At 36.2% G+C, this 24,180-nt stretch overlaps 1 protein-coding gene across 46 annotated transcripts in view; it reads right to left on the bottom strand.

Moving 5' to 3' along the window:
* The window catches only part of TCF4 (transcription factor 4), a 414,402-nt gene that overhangs the window by 143,113 nt on the left and 247,109 nt on the right, over positions 1-24,180 (bottom strand). For 32 of the 46 annotated variants that reach the window (XR_013540959.1, XR_002301165.3, XR_013540958.1 and 29 more), the window contains 2 exons: positions 21,830-21,959; positions 21,613-21,662 (listed from right to left, as the gene is read on the bottom strand). The exons of 5 other annotated variants lie outside the window; for them this stretch is intronic. Coding sequence is in view for 36 of the 41 variants with exons in the window: in XM_020800309.3 (XP_020655968.1) it covers positions 21,613-21,662; positions 21,830-21,959 (180 nt within the window). In the remaining 5 variants the exon portion in view is untranslated. Of the gene's footprint in view, positions 1-21,612; positions 21,663-21,829; positions 21,960-22,782; positions 23,095-24,180 lie in introns of those variants that run through there. 9 more of the 46 variants (XM_078384109.1, XM_078384118.1, XM_078384103.1 and 6 more) reach the window with 3 other exon arrangements.

Genomic DNA, 24,180 nt, shown 5'->3' with positions numbered 1-24,180 from the left:
ATAGTAATGGAAAAAGTCAATGGACTCTACATTCCCTGAGGCGAAATCTTTCTGCCTTGTTGGAGTCTGACTTCAAGAGTCATGGGCAGAACATCTGGTATAATTTTTAACCTATCTGCCTTCATCCCAAATTCTATATCACCTTTACCCGATGAAGAGTTCTGGATAACTTGGACACTCGTTTTATTTGCCACTTTTTAGTAATGAAATAAAGGTATTGCCCAGCCTTGTAAGATAAAACCTGATATTAGAACCATACCTTGGCTTGAGGCTGACCTTTGCTGTGCCTACGTATCTTGCAACTTGAGAGCTACAGATCTTACAGCTGCTCTATCCAGGATGACTGATTTTAGACTTTTCTATTTCACCCTAAAACTATACTCTAAACTCTGTAATACTCTGCCTGATCTAGAATCCTGCAGCTCTTGAAAGTTTTTGTGGTTATGATATTCCACCTGTCTAAGAAACTATCCTGTTTTGACATGTTACAGTGTCTTGAAACTAATTTTTTTTTAAAGCCTCAATTGGAATTCTTGGGATATTAGGTGCCAGTCTTGAACTGAGCAAGGGAGGGGTACTTAACTCCCAAATTTGGAAGTGAGTCTCCCTTTCCTTGTTCAGACCAATAAAACATATTAAAATTAAAAGAGTTGAATCAAAACAGATTTATCTAGCAGCTCTTGTTCCTCACTTGCTTAGCACCCATGTTGAATCTGATGGGGAAAAGTTAAGAATGACCATCTTGGTATCACAAGGTATACACAACAGAAATATACACTTGCAGTTCATCTATTTTTCACAGCCATATGCCACTGAACATATTGAGATGTGATATTTAGAAGTCTAATACAAGCACCATCATAAAATAATATGCTCTTCTAAAGGAAACAATTAAAAAGAGCCACTCTCTGGTTTCTTATTTAGAAGTTGAAGTTGCAATCCTGAACACAGTTACCTGAGAATAAGTCTGACTGATTTAAGTGAAACTAAGTTCTTAGTATATATGTATATAGCACAGCCAACGTTAATGCATTTCAACTCATCCACTACAAATCTAAAAGAAGAAGAAGACAGCCTGTGGTGAAACTCATAGTAAAGTGTACATAAAATATTGCTTTAAGCTCAACAGATCAATATGCATTATCACATAAAATAGCATTTTTCACTTCATTCTGCTAAAATAATTTACAAATGTAAGCCAACACTGGGGAAGTGTGACCCTCCAAATGCTGTTGAGCTGCAATTAAATGGAATGTACTAGGATTCCCAGTGTTGTGTAGTAGACAGAGTAATGGACTAGAACTTTGAAGAACTGGGTTTGAATCCTCACTTGGCCATGAAAACCTACCGAAGGGGTGTGGAATTGGTAAAACCACTCCTTAAATAACTCACTTAACTTGAAAGCCCTATTAGGGTCGATAAGGTCAGTTCTGTCTTGACAGCACAGGACACACACACTAGAAGGAGAAAGAAGGAGAGTTCATATGGCATATAAACCAGTCTCTGAACAGCCAAATACACATGCAGCTTTTTAATCAGATACAACTGACTTTTATAAAAGCAAATCAAGTGGCCAAGTGGCTACAAAGAGTTTTGATTTGGCTCCTCATTTTTAGTACCATCCTGGCTTTTATTAAATTAAATGGCATTTAGCATCACTTTGGAGATGCTTCCAGTATCTAAGACTTTTTGTACTTGGTTTGCCCATTATTATTATTATTATTATTATTATTATTATTATTATTATTATTATTATTATTATTATTATTATTATTATTATTATTATTATTATTATTATTATTATTATTATTATTAGGTGGACAGCTATTATCTGAGTTTAATTACTGCCTGAGCTTCAGTCATAGGAAACTATAGGAACAAGCATTTGAGATAGATAGTTCAACAATACGTTGAAATGATTCACATTATGGTATACCATTCAAAGCCATCAAATACTGCCGCTTAGAAAATGGCAGCGAAATAGTTAACAGACATATGCTGTATAATTAGGAGATGCATTAATGATTATGAATAGTAAATGATGTGGTGCAAGGAAAAAAACCTACTGAAAAGGGACATGCACCTATCTTACATGTTTGTTAGCAATTGTATATAACTTGAGATTTCTGCTTTTAAGAATCCTGCATTATTGGTGTAAATACTTCCAAGGGTACATCAAATTGTAATCTTTCATACGACATCCATCAAGCCAGGCTGGAGATTTTGACAAACATTAAACACAGTAAGGAGGCAATTATGTATGCATGATTTAATCTGCAACTAATTAATATGCAAATTTATTCATATGTTAGTTACTAAATTAAAAATGCAAAGAAGCCCTTATGGTGATTCTCAAATTTTTTTTGCACAAACAGAACATTTAAAATGTAAGAAAAATGAAGTTTTTTTAAAAAAACTGCAGCATACTTTTAGCCTTTTAGAAACCTGTTGAATAGAGAAGGTTAAAATATTTGCTTTAATATGAGAAAAGGATAATAGAGTGCTAATCTCATGTGAGAACGTGGTAAAAGAAAGGTTAAACATAACGCTATCAAAGTCTTACGAGATGCACTCTAATTATCAAACAACCCATATTCTAAAGCCAGTTCATACAGCTCCCACAGATTTTGGAATAGACTATTTTTTATCCAACTAATGTTTTCTTTTTTTAAAAAAATAGGAACAGCTTGCTTGTTAATGCTGAATTCAGTTGTCGCTGTTCATTTGAAAGAAGATACTGGTATTTTCAGTCCAGGCTTACTAAGGGTTTGATAGTGAATGGACACCCTAGCTTTCTTCATCTAAATTACCTTAAAACAAATTGAGGAGAGGAGTTTTTTTAAAAGTGCGGAAAAAGATAAGGCCATAACTATTGGTTTTGAACTGTATTCCAGATGCATCTTGAAAAAAGAGACAATAACAGAATACAAAATGGAAGTGTCAGAATCCTCTCCTACACAAAAGACGATATTCTTCCAAAGCCCTTCTAATTCACAAGATGATACTTTCTTATAGATACGTAAATACTGAATGTTCACAACATGGGCTATATACTACTCTAATACAGTCTACCTTGTAAGGACATCAGCGTGTTAAGAACATACTACTAAAATCATATATCCCTCTTTTTGTTTATGAGTGCTCATTTACACTAGCTTGTGTCAGACAAGAGAACCTAAAAGAAGCAAAGGTTTTGATCACTAGAGTCATAATTACAGTCGGCACCTCCAAGCTGTTTCATGAGGTGCGTTTTGACTTGCAGTTTCCCCTGAACATTATAGATGTGCACACATGCATAGGCACACAGAAATAGATATACAGGTACAAACACAGACACACAAAGTTCATTATAGACCAAATACCACAAAAAAGCCATGCAAAGCTCACTGCGACCACTATACTATATTCCCAGTTCATTCCTCCTGTTTTTAAAAAACTTGTTCTTATGCTAAGTGGGTAACAGAATGCCCACTCTAGGTCATCCTTGCCAGTTCAATAAGGGGTGGGGGGGAAAATCCTTGGCTCTACTGGGTCAATAACCAGCCTGCTTTGAGATCAACAAACAAACAAAACAAACTAATGCCCAAATAATAAAAGGAGGGTCTCCCCTTTGAATAGAACTCTGTGGATATTGTAGCTTAAAAAATAAGAAAGAAGAATAAATTAATAGAAAAGAAAAACTGAGTGTGTTAAACAGGGGGAATAATAATGTGATGTGCTGAAAGAGAAAGGATAAAGAGGAAATTGAGAAACTATGAGAACAGACATAAAAGCTGTAATATAAACCCAGTTTTAAAAGGCATGCCTGTTTATAGCCCTTGTAATACCAATAAGGGACCAGTCGCACTGCTATTTAAGACTCTTAAATTATCTCCCCTTTTATGTTGCCATTGTGATAAAGTCCGACAGATTTTTCTCTCCTTGGATACAACTTTCTCTCTTAGAGAAAGAAATTGTAAATAAACTGCTTTGACACAGGATAGGTACTAGCTTTCTTCAAGGTTTACTATGCTGCAACTTGATATGCAAGACTCCATTTCTGTTAAGACCTAAAATGAATGTAAGGCTTTTAAGAGCTTAAACGTACACATTTGTGCATTCATTAGGCAGTGCTAAATCTAATTTGTTCTCTTTACTGTAACAGGAAGCACATGTTTAAAGCAATCTGTTTCCTCATATGAATGCTTTCCTGTCTCTTTGAAAAAAAAATTGCAACACACTTTACCCCAAGTAACCAAGAGGTGATCGTAAATATCCCTAAATAGCATTAAACAGATATGAAAGACATTAACACTTCCAGAATGCCAAAGTAGTATTTTTTTAAAAAATCTAACAGATGCTCCTAGGTCAAAAAGTGAAATGTGTGTTTCCTGGAAAAGGGAAATAACATTCTCATCAGAATCATAAATGAACTGTGAGTGGAGAAATGAAGTGTCATGCAGCAAACAAAAGGATCCAGTTGAGAAGTCTAACACAGCTTTGCCAAAGTGTGGCTTGCAATAAGAGCCATATTTCTATGGAACTTTGTTTAACAAATCAATATCCTTTGTAATCCACAAGGTGGCATTGGAAACAAATGAGGGCTGTTACTCTGGGATTACTGAACTTCCTTTGAAAAGAAATCAGATCTCTGAGAACTTAAGCAAAAACCTAAGGAGCTTAACAGTACGGGACGGAAAGAATGACAATAACTCAGTCAAACTGGACATTAACCATGTACGTACTTTTAACATTACATTATCACTTAACTTTATGACAGCTTCTTCTAGAGAAACAATGAAAATGTATTGTGTGCAAAACTGCTGGAAGAGACATTTTTCCCTTTTAAAATACAACCACTATACAGTGGTGCCTCGCTTAGCGATGTTAATTCATTCCGAAAAAATCGCTGCTAAGCGATTTCATCACTAAGCAAAACGTGGTTTCCCATTGAAATGCATTGAAAACTGGATAATCCATTCCAAAAGGAACAAATTGCCATCCTTAAGCGAAAATCGCCATAGGAAACATCGCTAAGCAAAACGCGGTTCCCCAATTCAATGTATCTCAATGGGGGGAAAAATACAACAACAAATTAGTCAGAACAAAGTCAAATTTGGTTAACAAAGGGTTTATTAAGTGCACTTTATGATTTCAAACTTTTTAAACAGTAAACTTTAACTTTATAAATAACAGAAAAACATCTAAAAAACAGCAAACATGAGGCTGTTTAAACCATCATTAAGTGAAACAGGGGACCCAAAATTTAATCACTATGCGAAGCATGGTCCCAACCATTGCTAAGCGAAAATCGCCCATAGGGACATTCACTAAACGAAGTGCAAAAACGCTCAGAAAAAGTTGTCGCTAAGCGATTTTGTTGCTAAATGGAGCGCCCGTTAAGCGAGGTACCACTATATATTGTCAGGAGAGTGTAAAACAAAATAAAAACACAGGCATGAAACTGAGGGGAAACAGGAACATCATTTAATACACTTAAAACATTTGTGTAAGTATTCCTATTATTTATTAGGCATTTATAAATGCAAAACCAAAAAACGCTTTGAATTTGGGGAGAAAGAGAACTTTGACAAAGATAATGATGTTAATTCCCTAATTCCCAAATATCCAGCTTCCCTAAAGCTGGTTCTTTGATGCCATTTGTTAGTGGAGCAAAGAAATGGGTACAAAAGTCACTCCTCCATCAAGGCCCTGACAAGCAGAGTGTCCCACGGCACTCAAGAAATATCAGCCACTCAATTAAAGCTCAACACTAGTGGCTGAGTCCTCGTGGCACCATCCTGCCCAGTTATCATGGCATGATCCCATGGGGACCTTCTGTGTTCCCAATTACAACACTTTTTATGGAAAAAAGTAATGGAAAGAAAACATGTTAATTTTGCACATGCCAGGGTGTTGTTTTTTTTTTATTTTAAATATCTTCTTCGTGTGAGCAGTACAAGTCCATGACCACTCTGGTTTATTTTGAGGATTACCATGGAGCTGATGAGCTGTGTGTTCAATGTTGTGTGGCTTGAGCACGTTACAAGCAACAAATCAGACCCCCAATTTGGGACCTGATGAATGTGCTCAGATTCATGGCTGTGAATTAAGTAATGGGATAGTGATGATGTGCCCCCAAATGCAGCATTCATTTTCTGCAGTGATAAAAACTTCTGACTAGGGAATGAATATACTTCTGAAAACATCTCAGGGCAAAGATAAAGAAACAAAATTTCTTTATAGGTACAGGTGTACCTCAATTTATGAAATTAATCCATTCTACGCAATGTTGCATAATGCCGAAATTTTGTAAACCGAAATGCCAATTGCGCTAGGAAAGGAGTGGTGCTATATTCGCAATGCACCCTGAGAAAACCGTTTCGTACTGCGTGGGAAAAAGGAAAAAAAGATAAACCAAGGCGTTATTTTCTATGGATTTTGGTTCATAAAACAAAAGCTACGTAAACTGAGGCGTCTGGAAACCAAGGTACCACTGTACAATGCGATCAGACTGTAAAAGGTGACAAAAAAAAACCTTCGAGTTTCTGATCATTGTTCTATATCTTATTATTATGAAATGCATTCTCTCATTCTTGAACATCAGACTTGTTTTAAGATATGCTTTGTATTTTGGAGACTGACTATTAATCGTATACCATGAGATGGACAAACAGTCACAATAAACTTTAGCTTAAAGAAATGTTGAAGATGCAAAAGGTTCCAGAAAGCATAACTAATGACAAACAAGTATAAAACAACGGATCTTAAATGCTTTCTCACTATAGGTAAGATGCCCTGTGCCAATCAGCAAGATGAGGCACTAGAAGTCCAGGAAGAACATTTAAAATCCAGGGAAAGGATCCAATGTTAATGCTTACAAATAGTAGTTATTTTTATATCTCTAAATCTCTTGTATTAAGAACCAGTGCCTGAGGGTATAAGTTCAAAGTGAGGATTAAGTGCCAAATTCATTTACCCTTATGCAACCACACTGAACCTATAATTACATAGATGACACTGATACAGGAGGAAAATGATGGTAATGACTATTGCGTATTTCTCATTTGCTCCTTTATACTTAAGTACACTGGTTAAGAAAACAAATTCATCTTCATTATATTAACACACTTTTTTTTGCACTCATTTCTTTTCTTCATCAGAAAATAACATTGTGTAACTCATTCTGACTAGAGTATACACATTTTTAAAATTTCCGAAGAAGTAGCCATGTTAGTTTGAGGGCAATAGAAAAGGAAAGAAAAAAGAAAAGTAAAATAAAAAGCACTGTAAAGAGTAATAGTTTTATTTCAATTTTTTAAAAAATGTCAATCCAGTATTTTTACATGATCTGGTTCCCTGATGGGTTAAACACTTGCTATATACAGTCTCTTGCACAACATCCGAGAAATATCTTAACAGATGTTCGGCATACATTATGCAGGATTGGGCCCCACAGTGACAACTAGAATACAGTTTTTAAAATCTAAACTGAGATGAAGCACAGCAAGAAGTACAATTTGGCCTCACTTCTGGTTTACTTTAATGGAATCTTCCAAGTATGAGTTCTCTAAACTCTAAAAGAGAGAAAAAATGAGGTTAAATTGTCATCATATCTTAAGAATCCACTAAATAAGTAAGATACATATTTAAAACTATATATCTTAAACCTCTTATAGGCAGGAAATAGCCTTAAAGAAATTTAGATGACTGGGAAATATACTATTTGAACATGCGGAACATGAAAAAGCCCTATATATACAGTATATATATGATTGCCACAGTTTTTGTCCACAAAACTGTTCCTTGCATTACCTCTATTCCTCTGAAGAGGGAGTCTATGTTTAAGCAAAACTCAGAGCCTTAACACTAATATACCAATGTTAGTCCTTAAAAAACATGCTAAAATTATCACAACTGCTGCTTCTAGGTCCACATGTTTTTGAACCACCTTTATACTGCTCTACACTTGTTAATTCATCAAACAATATTTTGCACAATCTAATGCAAATCCTTTTTGTTTGAATTATTTTGTTTTAAAGGAGAAAATTCCCTTTCCCCATTTTTAACCACACAAATATATAGCAGCAGTCTCTTGTAAGTGTAGAAGAACTTTATTCAAAATAATTTTTAATGCCTATTTTGGTTTCAGCAGCAGGACATCCTTTAATGCCTGCAGAAGCAGAAAGAGAGGAAGCTATATATTCATTATTGACATAACCTTCACTGGGTGCAGTTCCCATTTCCAAGAGGTATGTATCTCTTACTGATATCATTACATGCGCGCACGTGCACACCTCTCCCCCGCTTACTGGGTGGGGAAAGGGCAATGTATATCCAATCTCAGCAAACATGAGGATGGTAGGTATTGGAAAGTTTCTGGACTGACAGCAAATAGTTCGACACCTAGTTTTACCATGGTAAAGAACCAGAGTGTGTAACATGGGCTGTGTTGTCTAAAGAAAGTTGTGATCAAATTGTGGCCTACAAGTCATCTTGCAGAAGGCTGCCATTCTGTGCAGGCTGAGACTTCAACATGTGACCCAGTCTCAACAAAGTCATAGTTATACAAGCACAAATACTGTGCATCATGGAAGTTCCCTCTGTGGCAAAGAAACCATGAAGGAATAGAAAATTTCTATTTAAGCAAGTGTTTAAAGAAGCTCTTACTGTGCATGATCCCTTTACCTGTACATTAATTCCTTCTTTGGCTTATAGTTTGTACACTCTTGTTAAAAAGTCCCTTGGGATCTGTTCTCATTTAAATGAAAAAGAGTATGTTTGTATTGGGGGAAGTACAAGGTCTTACAACTTTCACCTCGAAAATGACTATAAATTCGCAAGTTAGAATTACACTGACATTACTGAACTTGCTATATACTGTTTTTAGCTACATGAAAATAAATTGTTAATCATTAAACTACAGTTGTACTTGTGTACTCATCTAGCAAAAGCTAACTATCACTCCAATAACGTTTATTATGAGAACTTAGCCATCCTCTGTCATAGAACTAGTTTCATTTTCTTTGTTCTTAGTTTCATTATTTCATTACCAAATCCTATATTCCCACTTAATAATGTAATTGTTCTGAGAAGAACCAAATAAGTTTATTTTTCCTTGGTTTTCTTTTCTTAATACTGGGACTGTAAAATAGAGGGTGGAATATAAATGTTTTAAATAAATATATATTTTAAATAACATTGTACCTACACTTCCTTCCCTCTGCTTTTCAGACTTAATTCTGATTCAACTATAGGTAAGTTATGTCCTCAGCAGCTACAACCTTTTCTGAAATACCACCAAATAAATAATGGGATCTCGGCAGGAGTGGCATACACTAACAGGACAGCTGTCATTTTCAACTCAGATTACCCTGGGGCCTGAGATGTTCAGTAGCAAATTGGTGCACACTGTCCATTTCTAACTCTAGGGAAACCCCATGGTTTATGGCAATTGACGATAATGTATCTGCCAGAGTATCCTGCCAGGAATAAGGATGTGGAGACCTCACTTGCAGTGTCGGTTTCGTGAGATGGATTTTCCAGGGGCCATTTGATCAGTGGAAAACACATCTTCTTGGACTGTGGAGAACAGAGACAAGGATAAGCAATAACTCTGTGCATATAGTTCGGGGGGGGGGGCATTCTGAAATCTTGAATTCTTTTGGAGATGAATACAACTTTGTTGATTCTTCTGAATCTCTCAGTTCTTCATCTACAAAGGTATCCTTCAAGGCAGGCTTCTGGGATTGGGTGTTGAAGGCACAGTGCTCTGGTCTCTCTGCACCAATCAGATTTCTGACTACAGTGGTGCCTCGCTTAGCGAGGTTAATCCGTTCCGGATTAACCCTCGCTCAGCGAATCCATCGTTAAGTGAAACAAAAAAGCCCATAGGAACGTATTAAAACTGATTTAATACGTTCCTATGGACTTAAAACTCACCGTTCTGTGAGTTTTCTCCATTGCGGCGGCCATTTTGGATGCCTCGTTAGCGAGGCAAAACAGCGGTCGCCATTTTGTTTTAGCGGCGGCCACTTTGGAACCGCCGATCAGCTGTTCGCTATGCTTTGATCGCGTCCGCGCGATCATCGCATAGCGAAAAAAGCCCATAGGGGCCATCGCTGAGCGAACGCTCCAGCGATGGCCCGGGACCCATCGTTGTGTTGTTTCATCGCATAGCGAAGCGTTCGCTATGCGAGGCACCACTGTACTTCTGATTCAAAAAAGTAGTAGTGATGACATTCTGCTCAAATTTGTAGCATTTAATCTTAAGGCTGGGTGAGAAAATTGTGTCAATTTTTAATTAGAAATGTCTTCATATTCATATGGAATGAAATTTAAAATTTTAAATAATCTAATGTGAGAGAACCCATAACAAACAAATATGCCCATACAAAGTTATGAATGTGTATTCTTTATAACCTGGTATTGAATCTCTGAGAATTCAAACTTATTAGTGCTGGATCAGGAAATCTTTTCTTCGGAGAGACTTCTCATATTTAACATCCACTTGGTTGGCAAGTATAACAAGCATCCTCTCAGTGCTGGGCGCTGATGTACCTATGAAATTTCACTAGTGTAAGTAGGGGAGAATTTTGTTTCAGTTCATTTCTGACAGAAAAAGACGTTGATGTTGGAAGAAGTAAAAATGACAGATTGTTCCACCAATATTTATGCTACAAGAGTCTACAGGCTTAGATCTTGTCCTTCAGCTACTGAACATCTATATGAAACTAGAGGTGAGAGGCCATAATTAGAGGTGAAAGCATGTTCCTGTTACTGTTTGGAGAGGAGTAATTGAATTAAGAGTTCCTATTGTGACACTCAGACACTTTCATCAGTTAAGAATTCCCCTCTCCTGACCTAGGGTTATCTATGACTTCTGTTTCTGCCCTGTTTGAAATATTCCAGTGGTTTAAAGTAAAGTAGCATCAAGAAAATGGTGACAAGCAGCTCCACCTGTAATTTGTATCTCACTAAGATAAGATGGCATAAGCATTTAAGTGCAGTGGGAAGGAAATAAGTAAATCAATTCCAGGATTAGCACACTCTTTTGGTTTTGGGGGAATGGGAAGGCTTTGGATCCTGTGGAGCTATGCCCCCAGCAAAGACATTTCAAGCATGCTCCGTTCATGCCCATTCCTTGTGGTAAGATGTCATGAGACTCATGGTGATCCTTTTCAGGATTTCCCAGGTCGATAATACTCAGAAGTGGTTTAACACTGCCTTTTCCTGGGGCACTCTGGCACTGTGCAGCTTGTCCAAGCACACACAAGCTGGCTGTATTTGGAGGCACAGTGGGGAATCAAACTCCCAACCTCTGCCTCTGAAGCCAGATACCTAAACCACTAAACTACAACAGATCAGCAGATCAAAACAATTGCCACAATTCTGCAAGAAGATGTCATATCTGGATATTACCATTATAAAGTTAGTTTTAGGTTACCCATCTGTAAGTCAAAAGTTAGTCATAGATATCATGTGATTCACATATTCTGTTCTATTCTGGAACAGTTACATATTCTTAGTCTCACCCCTTTTGGTTCAGCAGACTTTAAAGCGTGTTGCTGCTTATGACTATGAAGCCAAGCAGCAATAATAACAACAACAACAATAATCTTAAGAATAAAGTTGAGGTAGCTTTTCCTCCCCCCCCCCCCACTATGGTCTAATGGGAGAACATTAAACTATGTCAGCTCCATGACTGCAGTAGCTAACAGCTCTGTATGGCAAGATAGCATTTTCTTGACCCTTAGTTTTCTTGACATGCCCTGCGTGCCCCCTCCACAACACTAACAGAAATCCAAGCTATAAAAAAATAATAAACACAACAGAACATAGGACATAAATCAAGTTTAAAAAATTGGTGTCATTGAAAGTCTTAGCAAAACCAAAAGGTCTTCAAGACCTGTTTAAAATTCTGAGGAGTACTCATTAAAGTCCTTAAAAGTAGAAGTTTCAAAATGTATGAATTAACTAGGGCTTGGCCCAAGTTTGAATTTTATATATATATATATATTTAATTTTTAGTTTTGTTTGTTTGTGATCCCTCAAATTCCCCATAAATTGTTTTAATCTATTAATGTTGTAAGAGCTACAGGAACAGTTCTTAACCTTTTTTCCTCCAATGGACTCCCTTTAAATATCTTTTGTTGCTGTGGTCCACCAAGACTGAACTCAGGATTTAAAACCCTAAAGTGCATCAAATATTTATTTAAAGTTTCTCATAAAGGGCCTTGTTGACAGATATTCCTTGCTACAATGGTGACAATTTTTAAGATGATTGGAAGAAGCTTCATTTTGCTTTGAACAAGATGCACCTTCAGTTGTTGTAGGTTTTTTGGGCTGTTTGGCTGTGTTCTGGAGGTTTTTCTTCCTAAAGTTTCGCCAGACTCTGTGGCCGGCATCTTCAGAGGACTGGAGTAGAAACTCTGTCTGTGTTCTAGCTTCTGTGTTCTAGCTGAGTTCTAGCTCATGTCCTCTGAAGATGCCAGCCATAGAGACTGACAAAACGTTAGGAAGAAAAACCTCCAGAACACAGCCAAACAGCCCAAAAAACCTACAAAAGCCATCAGATGCCGTCCGTGACAGCCTTTGAGAATACAAGATGCACCTTCACCAACAGCATCAGCTCTTTCATGAGTCAGATTCAGCCATTCTAAGGCTCAGCCAAAATGTATTGTTATGAAATTCACTGATAATATTGAAAAGTCACTTTAGCTGACAACAACCAAACGGTTTTATTAGCAGAAATCGAAGACAGTCATAAACTGTTTCTTCCTGCAGCTTATGACTGTCTGCAAGAAATGTCATGTGCTGTCTTCAGCCACTCAGCATCATTCACTTGCATGTTCTCACCGTGTGCAGAAATATCAAACAGTTATTTGCTAGCAAAGAGTTATTTTCATAAGTGATTTTTAATTTTGTTTCTTTTTGATGGGAGGCAGTAGGTTAGAAAAAACAAGTTTTACACAAACAAGGGAAATTCGGGTTTTGTTATATGTTTCCTTTTCTTTCTTGGTTTCGTTCCTTCATTCAATCAATTTTAACTGCAAAAAAGTCAAACATTTCTTCAAGACTTTGCAGACCCCTGTGAGACCCATGGGGGTCTTAACCTGTGGTCTGCAGACCTCATGGGTCTGCAGACCCCAGGTTAAGAACCTATGGACTAGAATTTTTTTTTAAAGAAGCCTTACTACCAATGTCACACTGCATTGCAGGGAGTAACCATATGTCAGGTATCATGCTTTGAACAAGGGAATATATGCATGTAATACCACAAGCCAGCATTCAGGAAAATAGCAAAGGAACTTTTAGAGAGTTGAAGACTTCTCCCCTTCTACATCAGTCACTAATGGCGTAGACAAAGGAAGGAAGATTTAAAGGCCTATCAGATAGGGACTGAAAAAAGATCATCAAATTTTTCAGAAGGGGTACCTAGAAAGGTCAGCACTTCCATTGCAAATATCCAAAAGAAAAGCAAAACATCAACAGATGTTTGGGGCCAGAATAATAACATGCAATTAGAAGTTATATCATTTGGAAAAAAATATAGGGTTTATGAAATACATTGTGAAGTAGAGATATGAATCTTGCAACTTGGAGGGAAACAGAAAAGAAATCACTCTTCTTCTCTGAGCTTTCTCATCTCATCTCATCTCATTTTCCCTTGAGAAAATGTGTAGGATTCTGCAGCAGCTTCATGGTTATTTTTTTATGGAGGAAATTCCAAGCAGCATGGGATTATTACAATTCTTGTTCAGAATGGCATAATTCCCGTGAAGGATTCACCAGAAAGGACATTAAGCAACGCAGAACTGGGCATTTTCCAACACAGAACAGCGAGGAAAAAAGAGGACTGGGGAGAAGAAACAACAATGGGAGATAATTTTTGCAGGAATCTGGTGCAGATGGAGATGGAAGTCTTGGTGAAGAGTCTCAGCACAACAAGACTCAGAAAACTGCTGAGAATACAAAACTTTGCAAGTATTTGTCACATGCCTATTTTGAAGCTTATCTCTATGAATATTAAAAGTATATATTTTAAGAGTTTGCTATTAATCCATGGATAGCACAGATGTGTCCCTTGAAGAGTACATGTTAGCCACACATTACTAGGCTGCGATCAATAGTTTGGAAGTCTTTTCATGATAATGACACTGGGAGATTAAGTTAGAACACTATCAAAGCATTCACTTTTAATGCAAATAAGGGTTCAGTTCAGTCATCATGCCAAATCACTGCTTGTGTTCAGTATAATGTGCTAAGCCCAACTAAGCCACACCATGGTTTGAATTGCAAAGAGTGCAACAGGCAACCAAGGTTTGGAGGCACTTGTCTGTTTTTGTTTTCCACTTGCTCAGACTGAATCTTGTTGATTCCTAAATATGCTTATATTTCTTTGGTTCAGTAGACCCTTGAGGAAAAGAAATCTCCAGTTCTGGGTGAAGCAGTTCTTCGGGTGGAGCCATGGCCAGAACTTGCTCATTCAAATATTAACAGCAAACCATAATTAGTATAAATGGTGATTTGCAAACCAGCTTGAAAAGAAGCAGGAAAGGATCCTGCAGATGTTAGAATACATGAACTCCCATAAGTCTGTGGCTACAACCATAATAGCACTAGGTGAAGAACAAGTGCAGGGAAAAGGTCCCCTATCCTTTGCAAAATGACAATTCAGCACTAAAGCAGTGTAGGAAAACCATCACCTACATACACAGGGACATGAAAAAGCCACACCCTATTTCAGACTTTCTCAGAACAAGGGCTAGAATCTTGCTTTTAAAGACACTGCAAACAAAAATAATTAAGAGTTCAAGTTCAATTTGCATTCAAGTTCCGTTTTGTTTTTTTTTTTAAATGTAAAGGCCTTTCTTATATTTCAGTCAAATAAAAATAGAAGGAGCTCTTGGTAATAAACTATTTCTGGAAGGATTTTTTTAAAGATCCTTACAATCCATCTCTTTTTGCCAAAGTATTACTTTAAACACATGTATCTTCCACCTGAGGATTTGGTATTTCATAAAATCCAGTTGCAGTAACTGCAGACAGTTTAGTTCTAAATGAACCACATACAAATTCCTCATGTTAGGGTCTTATTTTGTTTGTTTCCATTATTCCACAATTGAAATTCCATGACTTTATGTTCCAAATCCCATAACATTAAGGGCTTTCTTAATTAAAACACAGTTATGGTCTTTTGTGCTCTTTAAGTTCAGAGATCTTATCTCTGCACCTGGACAATCTTCTCATATAAATACAATGCAACCAAATCACAAAGACCTTTATTAGATTTTCTGGGGCAGAAAATGAAAAAGATAGTTGGTGTGGAGAGTGTGTGGGAAATTTCTGTAGGCTGTTAACTGTTCCAGATCTGCTCTCTGAAATGTGAAAGGGGAGGGGGCGAAAACATACAAACTCAGTGCTTTGAAGGAGTCAAAAAAACATACCTTCCCTTCTAAGTGTAGCCTGTTTAGGCACATATAAACATAACAACAAGCTATCATGAGACACCCTGCCTTTATATTGTGCCAAAGTTCTCATCATTTTGGTTTTTTCCCTTAGTTCAAAAGAAGCCTTATTCTGTATAACGAACTCAGCAATAGGGGCATCCTCAGAACAGAAATACGGTACCCATTCCTTACAGTAAATGGATATGTGTGGCATATGAGTTGAGAGCAAAAACATACCGTATTTGCGGGCGTACAAGATGACTTTTTGGCCCTGGAAAACATGCCTCCAAGTGGGGGGGGTCGTCTTATATGCCGGGTGCATGTCCAGCAAACCCTCCCTCTCTCCCAGCGAAGTCACTTACCTGGTAGTAAGACCGAGTAGAGTCCCGCTCCTAGCCTGGGAACAGCCTGACTCTAGCGCCGAACAGCTGACTGTCGGGAACAGCAGAGAGGAGGCAGCCATTTTGAGATGGGACCACATGGCTGCCGCCTCTCAAAATGGCTGCCGCCTCTCCAAAATGGCTGCCGCCTCTCTGCTGTTCCTGACAGTCTGCTGTTCAGCGCTGATGCTGTCCTTCTTCCAGGAAACCCTCGCTCTCTCCCAGCAAAAGGAACCAGAATCACACATGCGGAAGAGGGGGTAGTCTTATACAGCAAGTATATAACAAACTCTATATTGTGAGTGGAAATGTTGGGGGGTCGTCTTATTCACCCAGTCTCCTTATACACCGGCAAATATGGTATTTAGGATTTATAGTTAGTAAATGTAAAAGCACCAGCTGTGATCTAGTACACATGAAAATGTGTATACAAGAAATGCATGCACATTTTAAAGGCATTGTCACTGTATTGCCAAACTACTTGAGTTTCAGTTTGGAGGCTGAAACGTGCTTCAAAGGGTTCTGAAACAAGGCTTCCAGGACTGATGCACAATGGATTTTTCTAGTCACAGTCATTGGCCATACTTATACATCAAAGTAAATAATTCCGGTTTATATGGTGAATATGCCAATGCGCTGGTGCATACTACTGAACTACTACGTCTTATTTATTTGTGCAAGCAGGAATCACTAAACAACTACATAGCCTAATGCACAAACCAGAAATGCTATCTTGTCTCCTTCCTGACAAAATGGAGTCACAGGCTATCATTTACAGTTGACTTTAGCTCAGCTAGGAGAGACAAGCCAGAATTCTCACCTCATAAGCCACAATAAACAAACCATGGATGGAAGATCTGCAGTTGTTTTGTTGCCCCTGCTTGCATAAACAGCCAAGCAGCACCATACTCAAGCAAGATAAACTAGGACTCCCTAGCCTTATCTTTACGCCCATCCCCACTGCCAGTATGTTTAAACAGCTCAGTTAACTATGTACCTGCTGGTTATTCAGAGACAAATTCACATGTCCTCTGATGTGTACATTAAGTGGTAGAAGGGCCATGCAAGATGGCGGTTTCTTACATTGCTCTGATAGCATTTTAATGGAAATAACAAATTGACTCACAATATAAACTGTCAGAGCTGGAATTTCCATGTCACTTAATGTTGGCAAATTAGTATTTTTCAATACAATTAGCTTATACTGTATACTCAGAGTTACTACATTACAAGCAGCTCTCTGAAACATCTAGTAAACAATCCACAAAATGTTGACCACTAAAATTAATAGGGCTGGTATCCTCAGACTGATACGATTTTAGGTCAAGTTCATGAAATGCACAAGGCAGGAAAGGTTAACTCCTTCTGAACATGTTTCATCTCATGGTGCAGTGTTATGAGAGAATCTGTCTAGCAAAGACGCACGAAAAATAACATGCAAAATAATCATTTTAGTTTCTGCGTTTATATGTTATACACGAGATAACACCACTGAAACAGTACATCACACACTTAAGCTGCTATGTGTGAAGGAAGTCAGTGATTAATTTCAGTGTATAGAAATATCAAGGATTTTTGAAAGCTGTGGTTTTTTTTACCAATGAATATTATTTCTAAAACTGTGCTCAGTAGCCAACAAGCACAGCCTTTCCCATTTTGACTTTCCCAGATGTTGTGGGATTACAGATCCGAACATTGGTAGGTTGCTGGATATGAGAATTGTTGCTGGTGATGAGAATTAGACCAACATCTAAGAACCCCAGTCTAGAAAGTCTGACTGGCAATAAAACAATTTATTGTCTATACAGAGGAGGACAGTCCTGAAAAAAAATTAGAGTGCTTCTGATGTTATTGTACTTTGGTAATGTTGCATGTAGTGAATCAATGGGGAAATAAATGCAGACCTTTGAATGAGAGACAGTGTAATGAACAGAGTGTAATACTGGCACTCAAGAGACATGGCTTTAAATCCCCACTCAGTCATGGAAACTCACTGGAGGTGGCACTAGTAAAATCACCGCCAAAACAGCTCGCATATCTTGGAAACCCTAATAGGGCTGCCATACGGAAGAACCAACTTGATGGCACATAATACGTAACACCATTGACTATGGTGTTATGGACTATGGTCTAACGGATATGTGTCTCAAGACTCAGATCTAACCTTTGCAACATTGCATGGGCATACTATTTTATTTATACTGATTTAGATAGATTAAATAAGCCATGGCAAGTATTTTAGAATAACAGATCGATAGATAGATCTATCGATCGATCGATCGATAGATAGGTCGATCTAAATCTTTTCTCCATGAAACCCCAAACACCCAAATAAAAGTTTTGTCCATGGTGTTAGTGGCTGAAATCCAGTAGTAACCACAACTGCAGCTACTGCCCATTGAATAAAATCAGTGGAACTTAGGGAGGAGATGAGTCACTAAAGCCACACTTTTAATGGACCTATTCTTGTTACGTATTAATGGATTTCTGTCACTGTGTCAAAGAACTAAAGTGCTTTTACTTACATAGGAAGGAGGGAGCTATCTGCCTAACACTGGATCTGCTTAATACTAAGACAGAGCAATAGGTTTAATTCTTAGTATATTTTTTAAGCAAATAAATAACCTATATTTTGGGGAAATATTGCTATGTTTGTCTGTCTCATTTGTTGCTCTCATTTCTTATATGTTTATGGACATTTGTTATAGACATCTGTGCATTAACAGTCCTTTATAGACAATTGTATGAATATTCAGTGACAGTTTAATACCCGGTTTTAATAGAAAGAGAATATTTCCATTCTATCAGCTAAATACAGTATAATCTGTTTAGCCAATTTATAAATGAATACTGTTTATCCAAAATAATAGCATAATCTACCATAATGTGACAAGATGTATTATTTAACTATATTTTGCTCTTTCATAGAATAGAGTATTCTTTCCGAAAACCTCTGCTGCTTACCTGTTTACATTAATTTTATTATTCTAAAATATTTGCCATGGCTTATTTTGATATATCATATGAAGGTGAATAATTGTTGGCTCAGCTACGATTATGGAGGATAACACTGGGATCTCTAGGTCCTAATGTATGCTTGAGATTGTATCCCACAATAAAAAAAGACACATGAGGTATCTTTAAGACTAGCAGGTATATAATGACACCTGTTTTCATGGACATACAATCCTCAAATTGCAATTCCTCCAACTGAGAAAGAAGGCTGTTATGTCTATAAAAAGTCAAGGTCTACTAAATCTGTTAGTGTAAAAATTGCCATATCTGTTGCAATAGACTAACACAGTTAATCCGCAATATATTATAAGACGCTATGTATTTAAAGTAAACTACAGTTTTAAAACAATTTTTCAGTACATTAAAAAAAAACTAAACAGACTATGAGATTTAAAGATCAAAGAATAATGATTGCTAGAAATCGAAGAAATTCTATTTTCTTTTCTTTGTACAGTTTTCAGCTCAAGGAAACAACCATATACCTCACATGTCCTATAAGGAAAACAAAACAAAACAAAACTTAATGAAGAACATGTAACCATTTTCTTACTGGCTCTTCCTAAAATTCTCCAATACTTTACTGATGATCACACTAAGTGTTCAATATTTGTTAATGGAACATCAGCCTCTTTCATCGTTATAGCATCATTTTCTTTTAGTTATAGCCATTTAATTGATTAGCAAGTAATTAGCTTTCTATGCAAAAATATTTTCGAATCAAAACAAGTTCTATAAAGTGAATGAATATGGGAAGAAATAGGTGTTAATGATACTGAAGAATATATGCTATCTATTCTTGAAGTCAAATACTTGAGGGTTTCTTTTTCTTAAAAAACTATATGGCCATGTATCTTTTGATTACTCAAGATGTACGTAGTTAGGAGGATTTTTGTAGATAAAGCAATTTTGTCATATTAGACAATTATAAAGATTTACCATATTCTAAAGACTACTATATTCAACATTATCAATGATTCATTGCTTAGCTGGATTCAAAATATAAACAGCTGTAAAATGCACAGCATTTGCAGTTGTTATAAAAGTTATGTGAAGCTGGAGTTTAAAGTAAATTAAATCCAATGGTTATTTCAAACATCCTTTACCCAATCCCTGTACTAATGCTTGCAGTATAATTAATTATTTCTTTAAGGTCAAAACAATTTGAAGAAAACACCCCACATATTAACTCAGATTTTTGTGTTATACGTTGCAGTCAACTTTCAATTTTTACTCCTGAATTGTTCAGCAACAGAATGCATAAAGGTTTATATATACATAATTGTTTATTCACTTAAATACATTGATTTCATCTATTTAACTGTGCCTTTGGCAACTGTCATCTCTTGTTACAGAATGAGTGTGCCTTCTATTTTTATTTATTGGTATGTTTTTAAACTGTGGTATGATTTTAAAATTGATTTTATTCATTTTTTTTTTCATTCATTCTAGCTTTCTTGAATCCCATCCATAGAAGTAAGGTGGAATATAAACTGAATAATAAATAAATAAATAAACTGATGAATGGTACATAGTCAGTAATAACAAACTTAGGAGGACTAAAATGTTTTTGCACTGAAAGCATTAATAGCAGAAAAACAGAAAAAGTGGCTAAATATTCCTTCTCGTAATTATTAGCTAGGTTTCCTGAGTCATTTTTCCACTTTACAAATGAATAGTAGAAATAGAAGTAAAAATAGTTATTTTGCAATACACAGTTTTGTTTGTATTTATATAATATCCTATTTAATTTATAACTGCATCTATATATGGAATTGCAAAATAATTCTGAAAACTTATATATCATTGCTCTGATGTAGGAGAGGTTGCACTGCCACTGCCACACCCAACTCCATGATACGAATTCTAATAGCACCAACATGAAACTAGTCATGGCCCTAAGTTATAATTTAATATTATGGTTAACTTAGACATAAATCAATAAAGTACCATTGTAAAAATCAGTCACACTTCATCACTACAATTTTCACATCTTTTATCTTTTACTTTTTAGAGTAATGAGTAGCCAACTTCCCTTCACAAATCATAGGTTACTGTTATTTGCTGAATGAAGCAAAGACCACATAGTTTGAGAATGAACATCTAGTTTTGCTTGCAAAAACAATTTGAATACATACTAGTAATTAATTTTAATATATTTAACAGAATTCTAGAGATGCACATACACACATTTCCTAAAAGCAGGGAAACAAGATAAGGAGAGCATTAACTACACCTTAATTTATTACCATAGCCCATAATTCCTCTGATAACACCTGGAATCAACTGGTTGACACCTGGCATCACATATACAGAGACAGCTATTGGTGCACATACATTTACAGCTCTAATTCAAAAACTTCAGTGGGAAATGAAGATGTCCTCTTTCTATTCTGGGCTCAGGCCCATGTAAATGTTTCATAAATCCTCTCCACAAATCTCTTTTAACATGCAAATCCAGAAATCATCATAATACTGACAAAGAAGTGAACCAGCACGTGAAACTAATGCGTATTCTATCTGGAGCTGGATACTGGCAAAACTATCCAAACTCGGGGCACTTTTCCAGAGCTGCCTTAACGGAGGTGTGGAAGACAATACTCATCACTGATTTCTTATTCTTTTAGTCACAAGAAAACATTTCGTACACTTGTCATGTTACCTCTGGATATATAATTAATGCTTAGAATAGGAATCAGTATCATTCATAAAACAAGTCCAACAACCATTCCTTTTAGTCAAAAGAACTAACGCAAGTGTAAATACTATGTGGGGCAAGAAGTACTTACTGAAGATGGTAAACCTGGAGGGACCTTTCGAACCTTCTTTGTTTGTACTTCTGAAAGAAGACAGTGAGGCTGTTAAGACGTATGTTTGTAGCAGGCTCATAACCTCACAATTACGTTGAGTTAGCAATGAGATTAACATTTCTTATTAATCACTATGAGATGGAAATTCAATTCCTTTCAGAAATGTGGAGAAAAAAAGGAGTATGAAGTAACTCACCCACAGAGGTACTGTGCAGAGGCCTCCTCCGTGGGTTATTGCTAGAATACTGATAGTACTGAGAGCCAGGTTTGGTGGGTGAGAGTGCGCCTGGGTTGCCCATTTCCATGTCACCTCCAAGGAGACTTTGCTAAAAGATTTTTGAAAAATAAGCATTGTTACATCCAACTTTCTCCCTGCTAGTCTTTCTAAATGGATTCAAATAGAATAAGTTTTTAAAATAAATGTTATTTAACTCTCAGTTGATTGTCTATCAAAAATACATTTGCAAACTTTACATTCAGATATTACAAAATAGTTTGGATAAAAGTTTCCTTTTGGTATGCTCTGCGTACTTAAAATTAACCTTATTGTTGAATTAATGTGTTACTGTTTTAAAAGCTTTCTAATCTCTCTGCTCAAAAAAACCCAACAGTGGACTACATGAACTTTTTCGGAATTACATTAAGGAAAGATTCAACCCCCCCTCCCTTCATCTACTTATTCAGAATTAAAGAAATGTACTGTGTTTGTCTATGTCAAATTTTACGTGGCTGCTATTATTAGCAGACATAATTTACAACACAATTTAGTCATACAGATAAATTTATTAACTTCACAATGGAAAAGTGTAAACATATCCATGTAGAAAAAGTAGAAAGTGGTTACGTACAATATAAAATCTGTTAAATCAGAGAGACGATCCATGATTAAGATGTGCAAATAAAATTAGACACAGCAAAATAAGCTACTATTTTGCTAAATTATTTAGAGAGGAGGGTTGAGAGAACTATTACGATGAAGAGAAGATGCATCAAAATACATCAAGACCATTCTCTCTATTAATAAGAAAGAAAGTGAACATCCACAAAATGAATTGACAATAGTTAGAAGAAATGGTATCTGAGCACAAGGAAAAAACAAAGACTCACATTTCCCAGAAATGCTACTGCTATAACTACATTGAAACTTACCCATAATATATAAATCCCCTGATTATACTCTGCATTGAACACATTGTTCTTTTAATTTTTCTGATATGCAATAAAACAGGTGCAGATACTACCATTTATATGATGAAGAAATTTTCCATTTAATAAAGAAATTTTAAAATTAAGTACCAAAAATCTAACTTTATCGTTACTTGTAATCAACTTTTACTGACTGAACTAATTACTGTACTTGATAAAGTACAGAATGTGTTTTCCCTAATCTAAATTCTAATCACCATGTCACTCACAACAGACTTAGTAATGCTTCACTAACACACTATTCACATGCAAAACACTCTAAATAGGCCAATTATGACTCTGCCCCTGTTCCCTGGTTAACCCGCTGAGAACTGAAAAATTTCACAAGACAGTCACCAACTAAAACAAAGGCTCCTTGTTTTAAATTAAGACAGTCTTTTTGATTCTTAAATAGCTCAACAAAGTGCCATGTCTCTCTCTGAAAGCAGTTGGTCAAATATGACCCATGAGCTGGAAAATCCTTTGCAATAAAATAAAATAAAATAAAAATAAAATCCAAATATAACTTTCATCCTGCAGATGCGTATCAGTGATTTTCCTAAATGTGCAGCTGGTTGATAGCTAGTAAACTGTGATTTTATGTGGTGTCCCATCTACTGTCCAACCTTTGTACAAACGCAGAGGTGTTGTTTTTTAACACATTCTGCTTTATAAAGGGGGAAAGTATTTTTTTAAATAGTTATTTTTTTTCAACTGCTAAGTAGTGTCCTTACTTCCAACTACCCTCCACACTTTCAGATAATCCGATGGAATCATAGTATGTTAAATATAGATAGTAGAAACTTATTCAAGTCAGAAATTTTGTAAAAGTTTCAGAGTTCAAACTTAAAACCAAACATTGCAATTTGGTATGCTAAATACAGAACAATATATATGTTATCAAGCATAGTATGCAATTCATCCACCTTGTCAACTAAACTGATTTCCAGAATTTAGACTATCCAAAAGATTTACAGAACCATATTCCTCATTATGTTCCTTGTTCTAAAATACATTAGGATCAAATTCTAAGGAAGCGACAACAGAAACCTGCTGGCAAATAGAACAAAATATAACTTAAATATAAAAAAGTTCAAAAAGCCTCATTAACTTCAGTTTCAATGTGCCTTTCTTTAACCTTTGGCACACAGCAACTTCAGCTGCAAAACAATTCCATTTTCATAATTACAAAAGATTTTGGAACAATGAAGTCTGAAATAATGAAACCTACCATAAACCATGGACCTACAATGATCTGAAATAAAATATACCCACAAAATAAAATATATAGCAATCTCTTGACTTTACTCAAAAATAAGATCAACTGTTGTCAATGCGATGCATTTCTAAATAGCAGTGGTT

This window comes from Pogona vitticeps, chromosome 2, assembly GCF_051106095.1.
Source record: "Pogona vitticeps strain Pit_001003342236 chromosome 2, PviZW2.1, whole genome shotgun sequence".
Classification (NCBI taxonomy): domain Eukaryota; kingdom Metazoa; phylum Chordata; class Lepidosauria; order Squamata; family Agamidae; genus Pogona; species Pogona vitticeps.
The sequence above is the reverse complement of the archived record's forward strand: the minus strand, read 5'-3'. Positions and strand labels throughout refer to the sequence as shown.